Source organism: Stegostoma tigrinum, chromosome 15, assembly GCF_030684315.1.
Source record: "Stegostoma tigrinum isolate sSteTig4 chromosome 15, sSteTig4.hap1, whole genome shotgun sequence".
In the NCBI taxonomy this organism is placed as follows: Eukaryota; Metazoa; Chordata; class Chondrichthyes; order Orectolobiformes; family Stegostomatidae; genus Stegostoma; species Stegostoma tigrinum.
Genome location: NC_081368.1, coordinates 74714727 through 74727672, shown reverse-complemented (window position 1 = coordinate 74727672; position 12946 = coordinate 74714727). Strand labels below are relative to the sequence as shown.

The 12946-nt window shown below is 56.6% G+C and overlaps 1 protein-coding gene across 1 annotated transcript in view; it reads right to left on the bottom strand.

The window, feature by feature from the left end:
- Positions 1–1880: 1880 nt before the first annotated feature.
- LOC132210577 (utrophin-like) overlaps positions 1881–12946 on the bottom strand; it is a 100656-nt gene continuing 89590 nt past the window's right edge. The window contains exons 5-6 of the mRNA XM_059651522.1: positions 12203–12323; positions 1881–2036 (exon numbers count right to left, since the gene is read on the bottom strand). Coding sequence (XP_059507505.1) covers positions 1927–2036; positions 12203–12323 — 231 coding nt within the window. The 3' untranslated portion in view covers positions 1881–1926. The remainder of the gene's footprint in view (positions 2037–12202; positions 12324–12946) is intronic.

Below are 12946 nucleotides of genomic sequence, written 5' to 3'. Positions count from 1 at the left end.
TTCTAAATATTTTTTCAGTCATCTACAAATTTAGCCACAGCACATGCACCTCTTTCCTCCAAGTCATTCATAAACAAGCACAAGAGCGACCTCATTTCTGACTGACAAGCCAACCCTGGCATCTCTGTCCATTTGTATCGGAGATAATGGGAACTGCAGATGCTTCAGAATCCAAGATAACAAAGTGTGGAGCTGGATGAACACAGCAGGCCAAGCAGCATCTCAGGAGCACAAAAGCTGACGTTTCAGGCCGAGACCCTTTTCTCATTATCATTGTTTCTTGATTTAAAAATTAACCTGGCCGTTACAGCCTAGCATATGATTAATGGCATTACCTCTAAAATCTTCTTGGCTAAAGTGTTCAATAAATTGCTACAACCTGAAAGAAGTAATTCTTCCCTGAATTCATGGGCAACCAATTTGAAAATGTGGCCTCTGGTCGTAAAATCTTTCACAAATGGGAGTAATCTCTACGGATATACACTATCAAGCCTCTTAAGAATCTTACATGTTGAAAAAATAAGATTTTTTTCAATCTTATAAACGCCAATGAATGTAGTCCCTGCCTGCCCAACTTTCATAAGCATAGCAATCCCCTCTGCCATTTCTCACATCAACCCAGTCAACATGAGGTGTTCGGCCTCTGCAGCATTCGCTCTGTGGCCGTACATGACTTGTCAGTTACCATCCTGCTGCTACGTCTCTACTTCTATTTACGATGCAGTCCTCTGTCCATCCGAACATACTACCCTTGAACACATGGGCTCTTTTCTTTTGAGACACCTTATGAGCTGCACCTTATCAAATGCTTTGTTGAAATCTCAATGTACGACATCAACTGGTGGTCCTTCATCAGTAATGTTTGTTTCCTTCTCAAAGCACTGCAGCAAGTTTGTCAAGTATTATTTCCCCTTTATAAAAGGATGTTAACTCTGTCGGATGTTATAGCACACTAAGTACCCTGTTATTTCATCTTTCATTGCAGGCATGAACATCTACCCAGGTTGACCTAAATTGGCAATACTTGCTTACTACTTTGTCCAAGTATCTTTGTAATAATGGTGTTATGTTCACAATCTTTCAATCCTCTGAGAATTTTCCACAATCTAAGGATTCTTGGAAGATTATCATCAGTGCCTCCATTGTATCTGTAGCTGCGCTGTTCAACATGAGAGGATACATATCCCCTTGGATATTTTCTCTACTGATTGGAGTCATATTTGGAATTCTGGGCAGTGACATTCACTTTTAACAGTTTGCTCAATACTACCAGGAACAGAAATTGTGATTCAGCTGCAACTAAACTAAAGCTTTCAGCACAGAAGGAAGTCTTTCAATTCATTATGAACCTAATAACTCCTGAAAAGGGCAATACAATTTGCCTCAGTCCATAAATCTTCTTCCTCCAACATCCTGAGATGCATCATCTGTATTTCAACAAATTTCCCACAGATTCTGTTTCAATCATCCTTTCAGCAATACGCATGACAACAATTCGGCATTCTTAGTCCGCCTGTAGCTTCCGTTGCACACGTGCATTGTTAGATGATTATTTATTTGTGTGCCTGCTTTTTTGCTCGAATGGATAAAGGTAAATTTCTGTTCTTTTGTCATCAGAGCTATTGCCTCCTCATTCTCATCTTCCTTGTTTTATCCTGTGCTGGAATATTTAATTTGTTGACTTATCTGAAATATGTTTTTGAATGGATCGGGTTTTGTAACATTGCATTCCCCATCGACCATCTACCGATGCTGTTGCTTGTTCTAACAGTTATTATCTTGCAGAGAGGAAAATGCAGTTTGAAAGCAATGGAACATTATCGATGAAGAAGTTGATGCATAAATTGCTGCGATCTTCCAAACTACAAACTCACCTTCAATTCTTTCTTGGTCAGAGCATTATGCCGGCGCAAATGAATCGTGTTCTCAATGGGACTTCCAAAACCATGGAATTGAATTTGCATATTGATTTCTTCTTCCCTCTTCAGAAATGCAAAGTAGTATCGTGATGAAGCTTCCAAGGCGATGATTGTGTCCTTCAATGAACGGAAAAGTGACTTTTAGCTTCATGGAAATATTTCACTACTTCTATAGACATGAAAGGCAAACATTCTCCCTGCATATGACCCAGTCTCATTTTATCGTATCTTTCTGATTTTACATGCCACGGGATAATCATCGCAGTGTAACAGAAATGTTGATCATGGAAATTTATCACTGTTTTCATAAATAATGGCAAATTTTCAACATCTTGCAATTGTATGAAGGCTCAGTCTCATCACACCTCGCCTGCTGCACAAAGACATTCTTACACTGCTTTCAATGTTAGGGCTCAAACAAAACACAATCATGACACAAATGCATCAACACCCCACTTTCAACAGGATCTGATATCCTTGCCAGGCACTGGAGGGGTTGCGGAGACTGGTGAGTGGATAAAGTCGTTCCTCTGTTCAAGCAGGAAAACAGGGACTTTCCAGGAAACTACAGACTGGTGAGTGTCTCATGTCTCAAAGGTATGGGCTAATAAGGGACAGCCAGCATGGCATTATGCGGGGCAGGTTATGTCTTACCAAGTCAGTTGAAGTTTTCAAGGAGGTGACAAGGGTGATCAATTCGGGTAGAACAGTTGATAACATATACATGGATTTTACGAAGGTTTTCAACAAGGTCCCTCATGGTATTAAGATCCATGAGATCCATGGTGACTTGGCCTGCCCATATAAGGCAGACGGTAGCGGTGGAAGGCTAACAAAGATCACACAGGATAGGGCTGGAGGAACACAGCAGGCCAGGCAGCATCAACAATGTCAGCTTTCCTGTTCCTCTGATGCTGCCTGACCTGCTGCGTTCCTCCAGCTCCACACTTGGTTAACTCTGATTCCAGCATCGACAGTTCTTGCCGTCTCAGTGGTGGAAAGCTGTTTTTCTGGCTGCAGCTCAGTGACGAGTGGTGTTCCGCATCAATGTGACTTCTGCTGTTTGTGATATATGTAAATGACTTGGTTGCAAATGTAGATTGGGGATTACTAAGTTTGCAGATGATATAAGGACCAGTGGACTTGTAGACAGCATGGAAGGTTGTCAAAGGACATAGCAAGATACAGACCAATTGCAAACACGAGCGGAGAAATGGCCGATGGAATTTAATCTGGGCAGGCATGAGGTGTTACATTTTAGGAGACCAAGTGTTAAGGAAAGGGATACACAGTTAATGGCAGGACCCCAAACAGCAGTGATGTCCAGAGGGATCTTGGGGTCCTAGACCATTATTCCCTGACAGTAGCCACACAAGTAGATAGGGTGGTCAAGAAGGCATATCGCATGCTTGCCTTTATTCATAGGGGAACTCAGTGCAAGAGTCAGGATGTCACACTGCAGCTTTACAAGACTTTGTTGAGACCACACAAAGTATTGCATCCAATTCTGGCCGCCACATTACGCTAAGGATGTGCAGGCTTTGGACAAGGTGCAGAAGAGATTTACCAGCATGCTGACTGGAATAGAGGGTATGAACGAGAAGGAGGAGCTGGAAAAACTCTTCATTTTCTCTGGGGCAGTAGAAGCTGAGGGCAGGCTTGATAGAAGTCTATAAAATTAGGAGATATATAAATACAGCTAACGGTCAGAAAACTTCTCCCCCGGAGTTGAAGTGTCCACTATTAGGGGGCATGCATTTACGCTGAGAGGGGGGCAAGTTCAAAAGAGATGTGAGGGGCAAATATTTCACACTGAGCATGTTAAAAGTGTGGAATACATTGCCCGGGGTGGTAGTGGATGCAGATACGATGAAAGCATTTAAAAGGGACTTTTAGTTCCGTGCACGAATATGCAAGGAATGGAGGACTATGGATCAAGGACAGGCAGAAGGGATTTTTTCATTTGTTGTCATGTTTGGCCCAACACGGTGGGCCAAAGGGCACATTCCTGTTGCCATCGTGTTCCAAGTTTTATGCTCACTTGTATCATGATTACTAAAAGTAGGATTGGGAAGAATTTTTGAGAAGCGTTTGAGAACATTATTTCATGTTAGGACAAACGGGATAAGGATGAGGTGACACAGCACAATCAGATCTTGGAGCCCATGATGAATCATAGGGACGTCACAAGCACCAATGATCAGAGGGATCTCAGGATCTTGATGTGTATGCCTGTTGATCCCACAATGTAATGGACCAGGTCGTTGAAGTGGTTTGGAAGGCAGATTGGATACTTGTCTTTATTAGACTTAATATTAAGTGGTAGAGTTTCAGAATAGGCAGGGTATGTACAACACTGTTGGGCCGAACCAACATTAAGTCAACGATGAGAAAATACAGTGAGAATTGGACAACGATCAGGCTTGGCCTGATAAAGGATAAGTTACATTTGCACCATACAAGTGCTAAGCAGCAATCAGCTCCAACAAGAGAGAATATGACCATATCAAAAAAATTCCATGTCCTTACCCTCACATCATCGTTAGATTTATTTTTTTTTAAATGTGCAAGTGCAATCCAAGCCATGCAAGGCTATGGGCCAGGTGTTGGAAATGAGGTCAGAACAATTCAGTGCTTGTCCTTGACTGTCACAGAATCTGTCAGCTTAAGAATGCATTTCTCCTGTATTGTAGACTACTGAGGTGCTTGGCTATCCACTAAACCAAGGTTAACACTGATCTAAAACTAAACTGGGTCAGTTATATAATCAGCAGTCGCCAGGTCCATAGTGCAAACCACCCTGCTGTGGGACAGAGTAAGGCAAATCCAAGTGAGCGAGTGTGGTTGGAGACTATTCGTTGGGGGCATAGATTCTGTCGCCACATTTGAGACACCAGGGCTGCCTGTTGCTTCCCTGGTGCAAGGTCAAGGACATCTCTGATTGGTTGCAACAAATTCTTAAAGGGGAGGGTGAGCAGCCAGAGGCCACGGGGCACGTTGGTACCAATGACATAGGCAGAAAGAGGGATGACACCCTGTGGACTCTGTGCAAGGAGTTAGCAAAGAGGCTGAAAGGCAGGACCGAGAGGGTAATAATTTATGGGTTGCTATGAGTGCCACATCTGAGTGAGCTAAGTCAGAGAAAGATAGGTGAGATGAATGCATGGTTAAGGAGCTGGCACAGGGGGCAGGGTTTCCGGTTCATCGATAATTGGGACCGTTTCTGAGCAAGGGGTGACCTGTCTAAGAGGAATGGGAGGCAAGACGCTGTGAGCGGGACAGGACAGAGGGGACAAGTCGTTGTGAGCGGGTCACGACGGAGGGAACAAGTGCCTGTGAGCAGGTCAGGAAGGAGGGGAAAGTCACTGTGAGCAGGTCAGGGCTGCGGGGGCAAGTCACAGTGAGCGGGTCAGGGCTGCAGGGGCAAGTCCCTGTCAGCGGGACAGGGCTGCGGGGGCCAGTCCCACTGAGCGCGACAGGACTGCAGGGGGCAAATCGCTGTGAGCGGGTCAGGGATCGGGGGCCAGTCCCTCTGAGCGGGTCAGGACTGCAGGGGGCAAATCGCTGTGAGCGGGTCGGGGCTGCGGGGGCCAGCCGCTGTGAGTGGACAGGGCTACGGAGGCCAGTCCCTGTGAGCGGGACAGGGCTGAGGGGACCAGTTCCTGTGAGCGGGTTAGGGCACAGGGGGCCAGCCGCAGTGAGAGCGACAGGACTGCAGTGGGCAAGTCGCTGTGAGCGGGGCAGGGCTGAGGGGGCCAGTTGCTGTCAGCTGGACAGGGCTACAGCGGCCAGTCCCTGAGAGCGCGTCAGGACTGCAGGGGGCAAATCGCTGTGAGCCGGTCAGGCCTGCGGGGGCCAGCCGCTGTGAGAGCGACAGGAATGCGGGGGCCAGTCCCTGTGAGCGGGTCAGGGCTGCAGCGGCAAGTCGCTGTCAGCGGGACAGGGCTGTGGGGGGCAGCCGCTGTGAACGGGTCAGGGCTGCGGGGGACAGTCCCTGTGAGCGGGTCAGGGCTGCGGGGGACAGTCCCTGTGAGCGGGTCAGGGCTGCGGGGGACAGTCCCTGTGAGTGGGTCAGGGCGGCGGGGGACAGTCCCTGTGAGCGGGTCAGGGCTGCGGGGGACTGTCCCTGTGAGTGGGACAGGGCTGCGGGGCCCAGGCCGCTGTGAGCTGTCATGGCGGCGGGGCCCGGTCCGTGCCAGCGGGACAGGGCGGCGGGGGCAGGCCGCTGCGAGCCGGTCAGGGCAGCGGGGCCCAGGCCGCTGCAAGCGGGTCAGGATGGCGGGGCCCAGGCCGCTGTGAGTCTGTCAGGGCGGCGGGGGCAGGCCGCTGTGAGTCTGTCTGGGCGGCGGGGGCAGGCCGCTACGAGCGGGTCAGGGCGCCGGGGCCCAGTCCCTGCCAGCGGGTCAGGACTGAGGGGGCAAGCCGCTGTTAGCGGGTCAGGGCTTCGGGGCCCAGGCCGCTGTGAGCGGGTCAGGGCTGCGGGGGCCAGTCCCCGTGAGCGGGTCAGGGCTGCGGGTCCAGTCGCTGTGAGCGGGTCAGGGCGCCGGGGCCCAGTCCCTGCCAGCGGGTCAGGACTGAGGGGGCAGGACACTGTGAGCGGGTCAGGACTGCAGCGGGCAATACGCTGTGAGCGGGTCAGGGCTGCGGGGCCCAGACCACTGCGAGCGGGTCAGGGCGGCAGGGCCAGGGTCCCTGTGAGCGGGACAGGGCTGCGGGGCCCAGGCCGCTGTGAGCGGGTCCTGGCGGCGGGGCCCGGTCCGTGCCAGCAGGTCAGGACGGCGGGGGTAGGCCGCTGTGAGCGGGCCAAGGCGCAGGGGGCAGGCCGCTGTGAGCGGGTCAGGGGTGCAGGGGGCAGGCCACTGTGAGCGGGTCAGGGCTGATGGGGCCAAGTCGCTGCGAGCGGGTCAGGGCGCCAGGGCCCAGTCCCTGTGCACGGGACAGGGCTGCGGGGCCCAGGCCGCTGTGAGCGGGTCAGGGCGGCGGGGCCCAATCCCTGCCAGCGGGTCAGGGCGGCGGGGGCTGGCCGCTGCGAGCGGGTCAGGGCGCCGGGGCCCAGTCCCTGCCAGCGGCTCAGGACTGAGGGGGCAAGCCGCTGTGAGCGGGTCAGGGTTTCGGGGCCCAGTCCCTGTCAGCGGGTCAGGGCGGCGGGGGCAGGCCGCTGTGAGCGGGTCAAGGCGCAGGGGGCAGGGTGCTGTGAGCGGGTCAGGGCAGCGGGGCCAGGTCGCTCTGAGCGGGTCAAGGCTGGGAGGCCTGGTCCCTGTCAGCGGGTCAGGGCGGCGGGGGTAGGCCGCTGTGAGTGAGTCACGGCGGCGGGGCCAGGCCCCTGTGAGCGGGTCAGGCCTGCGGGGCCCGGTCCCTGGAAGCGGGTCCGGGCAGCGGCAGCAGGCCGCTTCGAGCCGGTTAGGGCTGTCGGGGCAGGCCACTGCGAGCGGGTCTGGGCTGCTGGGGCAATACGCTGTGAGCAGGACAGGGCTGATGGGGCCAAGTTGCTGCGAGCGGGTCAGGGCGCCGGGGCCCAGTCCCTGTGCGCGGGACAGGGCTGCGGGGCCCAGGCCGCTGTGAGCGGGTCAGGGCGGCGGAGCCCAGTCCCTGCCAGCGGGTGAGGGCGGCGGGGGCAGGCTGCTGCGAGCAGGTCAGGGCGGCCGGGCCCAGTCCGCTGCAAGCGGGTCAGGGCGGCGGGGCCCAGGCCGCTTCAAGCGGGTCAAGGCTGGGGGGCCTGGTCCCTGTCAGCGGGTCAGGGCGGCGGGGGTAGGCTGCTGTGAGCGGGCCAAGGCGCAGGGGGCAGGCCGCTGTGAGCGGGTCAGGGGTGCAGGGGGCAGGCCACTGTGAGCGGGTCAGGGCTGATGGGGCCAAGTCGCTGCGAGCGGGTCAGGGCGCCAGGGCCCAGTCCCTGTGCACGGGACAGAGCTGCGGGGCCCAGGCCGCTGTGAGCGGGTCAGGGCGGCGGGGCCCAATCCCTGCCAGCGGGTCAGGGCGGCGGGGGCTGGCCGCTGCGAACAGGTCAGGGCAGCCGTGCCCAAGCCGCTGCAAGCGGGTCAGGGCGGCAGGGCCCAGGCCGCTGCAAGCGGGTCAGGGAGGCGGGGGCAGGCCGCTACGAGCGGGTCAGGGCGCCGGGGCCCAGTCCCTGCCAGCGCCTCAGGACTGAGGGGGCAGGCCGCTGTGAGCAGGTCAAGGCGCAGGGGGCAGGGCGCTGTGAGCGGGTCAGGGCAGCGGGGCCAGGTCGCTGTGAGCGGGTCAAGGCTGGGGGGCCTGGTCCCTGTCAGCGGGTCAGGGCGGCGGGGGTAGGCCGCTGTGAGCGAGTCACGGCGGCGGGGCCAGGCCTGCGGGGCCCGGTCCCTGGAAGCGGGTCAGGGCAGCGGCAGCAGGCCGCTTCGAGCCGGTTAGGGCTGTGGGGGCAGGCCACTGCGAGCGGGTCTGGGCTGCGGGGGCAATACGCTGTGAGCGGGACAGGGCTGATGGGGCCAAGTCGCTGCGAGCGGGTCAGGGCGCCGGGGCCCAGTCCCTGTGCGCGGGACAGGGCTGCGGGGCCCAAGCCGCTGTGAGCGGGTCAGGGCGGCGGAGCCCAGTCCCTTCCAGCGGGTGAGGGCGGCGGGGGCAGGCTGCTGCGAGCAGGTCAGGGCGGCCGGGCCCAGGCCGCTGCAAGCGGGTCAGGGCGGCGGGGCCCAGACCGCTTCAAGCGGGTCAGGGCGGCGGGGGCAGGCCGCTGTGAGTGGGTCAGGACTGCAGGGGGCAATACGCTGTGAGCGGGTCTGGGCTGCGGGGGCCAGTCCCTGTGAGGGGGTCAGGGCTGCGGGGTCCAGTCCCTGTGAGCGGGTCACGGCTGCGGGGTTCAGTCCCTGTGAGCGGGACACGGCTGCGGGGTTCAGTCCCTGTGAGCGGGTCAGTGCTGCGGGGGCCAGTCCCTGTGAGCGGGTCAGGCCTGTGGGGGCCAGTCCCTGTGAGCGGGTCAGGGCTACGGGGGCCAGTCCCTGTGAGCGGGACATGGATGCGAGGCCCAGTCCGCTGTGAGCGGGACACGGCTGCGGGGGGCAGTACGCTGTGAGCAGGACACAGCTGCGGGGGGCAGTACGCTGTGAGCGGGACAGGGCTGCGGGGCCCAGTCCCTGTGAGCGGGACAGGGCTGCGGGGCCCACCTGCTGTGAGCGGGACACGGCTGCGGGGGGCAGTTCACTGTGAGCGGGACAGGGCTGCGGAACCCAGTCCCGATGAGCGGGTCTGGGCTGCGGTGGACAGTGCGTGTGAGCGGGACACGGCTGCGGGGGCCAGTCCCTGTGAGCGGGTCAGGGATATGGGGCCAGTCCCTGTGAGCGGGACATGGCTGCGGGGGCCAGTACGCTGTGAGCGGGTCAGGACTGTCGGGGGCAAGTTGCTGTGAGCGGGTTAGGACTGTGGGGGGCAAGTCGCTGTGAGCGGGTTAGGACTGTGGGGGGCAAGTCGCTGTGAGTGGATCAGGGCTACGGGGGCCAGTCCCTGTGAGCGGGAAAGGGCTGCGGGGCCGAGTCCGCTGTGAGCAGGACACGGCTGCAGGGGGCAGTATCTGTGAGCGGGACACAGCTGCGGGGGGCAGTACGAGGTGAGCGGGTCAGGGCTGCGGGGGCCAGTCCCGATGAGCGGGTCAGGGCTGCGGGGGCCAGTCCCTGTGAGCGGGACACGGCTGCGGGGTCCAGTCCCTGTGAGCGGGACACGGCTGCGGGGTTCAGTCCCTGTGAGCGGGTCAGTGCTGCGGGGGCCAGTCCCTGTGAGCGGATCAGTACGGGGGCCAGTCCCTGTGAGCGGGACATGGCTGCGGGGGGCAGTACGCTGTGAGCAGGACAGGGCTTCGGGGCCCAGTCTCTGTGAGCGGGACACGGCTGCGGGGGGCAGCACGCTGTGAGCGGGACAGGACTGCGGCGGGCAAGTCGCTGTGAGCGGGTCAGGGCCGCGGGGGCCAGTCCCTGTGAGCGGGTCAGGGCTGCGGGGGCCAGTCCCTGTGAGCGGGACAGGGCTGTGGGGGGCAGTACGCGGTGAGCGGGACAGGACTGCGGGGCCCAGTCCCTTTGAGCGGGACAGGGCTGTGGGGGGCAGTACGCGGTGAGCGGGACAGGACTGCGGAGGGCAAGTCGCTGTGAGCGGGTCAGGGCTACGGGGGCCAGTCCGCTGTGAGCGGGACACGGCTGCAGGGGGCAGTATCTGTGAGCGGGACACAGCTGCGGGGGGCAGTACGCGGTGAGCGGGTCAGGGCTGCGGGGACCAGTCTCTGTGAGCGGGTCAGGGCTGCGGAGGCCAGTCCCTGTGGGCGGGTCAGTGCAGCAGGGGCCAGTCCCTATGAGCGGGACAGGGCTGCAGGGCCCAGTCCCAGTGAGCGGGAAAGGTTTGCGGGGTGCAGTAGGCGGTGAGCGGGGCTGGACTGCGGGGGGCAAGTCGCTGTGAGCAGGAGAGGACTGCGGGGGGCAAGTCGATGCGAGCGGGTCTGGGCTGCGGGGGCATGTCCCTGTGAGCGGGACACGGCTGCGGGGGCCAGTCCCTCTCAACGGGTCAGGGCTGCGGGGTCCAGTCCCTGTGAGCGGGACACGGCTGCGGTGTTCAGTCCCTGTGAGCGGGTCAGTGCTGCGTGGGCCAGTCCCTGTGAGCGGGTCAGGCCTGTGGGGGCCAGTCCCTGCGAGCGGGTCAGGGCTACGGGGGCCTGTCCCTGTGAGCGGGACATGGCTGCCGGGGGCAGTACGCGGTGAGCAGGACACGGCTGCGGGGGGCAGTACGCTGTGAGCGGGACAGGGCTTCGGGGCCCAGTCCCTGTGAGCGGGACAGGGCTGCGGGGCCCAGTCCGCTGTGAGCGGGACACGGCTGCGGGGGGCAGCACGCTGTGAGCGGGACACGGCTGCGGGGGGCAGCACGCTGTGAGCGGGTCAGGGCCGCGGGGGCCAGTCACTGTGAGTGGGTCAGGGCTGCGGGGGCCAGTCCCTGTGAGCAAGTCAGGGCCGCGGGGGCCAGTCCCTGTGAGCAAGTCAGGGCCGCGGGGGCCAGCCCCTGTGAGCAGGACAGGGCTGCGGGGGCCAGTCCCTGTGAGCGGGTCAGGGCTGCGGGGACCAGTCCCTGTGAGCGGGTCAGGGCTGCGGGGGCCAGTCACTGTGAGCAGGTCAGGACTGCAAGGGCCAGTCTGTGAGCGGGTCAGGGCTGCGGGGGCCAGTCCCTGTGAGCGGGTCAGGGCTGCGGGGAGAAGTCACTTCGGGCGGATCAGGACTGCTGGTAGAAGTCACTGTGAGCGGGACAGGACTGCCGGGGGGAAGTCGCTGTGACCGTCTCAGGAATGCAGGGGCAAGTTGATCCAGTGAATTCAAATATGAAATTACACGAAAGACAGCAATGAATTTAAAGCATCAAGAGGAAAGGGATTTGGAATCGAGCATTAGTTCGTGGGGATGGAGCAGCGCTTGGAATATTGCCTTCAGTTCTGGTTGCTTCATTACAGGGAGGATGTGGAAGCTTTAGTGAGGGTGTAGAAGAGAGTTAGCAGGATGCTGCATGGAATGGATGGCAGGTCTTAGGAGAAAGGGTTCGGGGGTGAGGACTTTTTTCATTGGAGCAAAGAAGAATGAGAGGTGACTTGATTGAGGTATACAAGATGATGAGAGGCATAGCTGGAGTGGATAGTCAGAGATTTTTTCCCAGAGCAGAAATGACTATTACGAGGGGGAGAAATTTTAAGGTGACTGGAGGAAGGAGGAGGGGAGATGTCAGAGCTAAGTTCTTTACACAGAGAGTGGCGGGTGTGTGGAATGCACTGCTGGCAGTGGTAATGGAGTCAGATACATTGAGAGACTTTTAAGCGACTCTTGGAAAGGCACATGAAGGACAGTAAAATGAAGGGTATGCAGGGTAGCTTGATCTTAGTGGGATAATAGGTCGGCACAACATCGTGGGCCGAAGGGCCTGTACTGTTCTTTGTTCTCTGTTCAGCCAAAGGTTCTTTTCTTTTGAGGAGCGGGTAATTGATTGTCGTTTTTAAAGACAGAACTGGAGGACAGAGAAAGATATCAAGGAAGGTTGCACGTTAGTGACAGTATCAACAAGTCCTCAGCAGATGCACTCTCTGAGTAACAACACTGTTTTGAAGGCGAGAGGACCAATGATATCATTAAGCCCCCCTTGTTTTTGTATTGTGTATGTCTGACATATGCGCAAATGGACAACCTCACTCTCCTGCTAAGCTGCAGAATGAATAATGCTGCAATATTTGTCAACTCCCAAATGGGCATTGATACATTAGTAAATCTCACATCAATAAACTTACATCTCAAGGTTCTCACCTTCTAGGACTGTTTGTACTGGGAAATAACCCAAACGAGGATGCTTGGCCAAGTATTTCTTTGATCTGAACTTATTTTTCAGCACCTTGGTGAAATCACGCACATCTTCACCTGATGTTGTCTAAAAATATAAAATAAATCAAATTTAGTTCAGAATTAACAATGAACCAATCTACTCAACTCACTCTATAATCCATGCTCTCCCTGCTAAATGTCTTTGAAGATGTAAAATTGAAGAGTCTGCAACTCCGAGGGATAAAGTCGGCTATCTTTCTGTAAGATTATGATAAAGTTAGATATGTCTGAATGTGAGTTTCAGACTATTAAGCTTCAGTTTCATAGAGTCAGACAGCATGAAAACAGATCCTTTGGTCCAACCAGTCTATGCTGATCACAATCCCAAACTGAACTAGTTCCACCTGCCTGTGCTTGGCCCATATCTCTCCAAACATTTCTGTCATCTTTCTATCTTCTGGCTACAACATCACCTGAGAAGAATTCTCCATCTTGTGGCCAAATACGAGAACTATACAATTAAGTCATTTCAAATGATACACAGATCCAGGATTCACATTAGTGGCCTTTCTGGTTGAACTGCTAATTATTTTAACAATAGTGCATTTTTTTGTCCAATTTTGCCATGTAATCCAGTGATCCAAAATTCATCTCATTGGGTTTAATTTTTTTGGTTTTCTGTACAGTGTCAAAGATGAGATCAATACATTGGTGAGAAATTATCTTGGT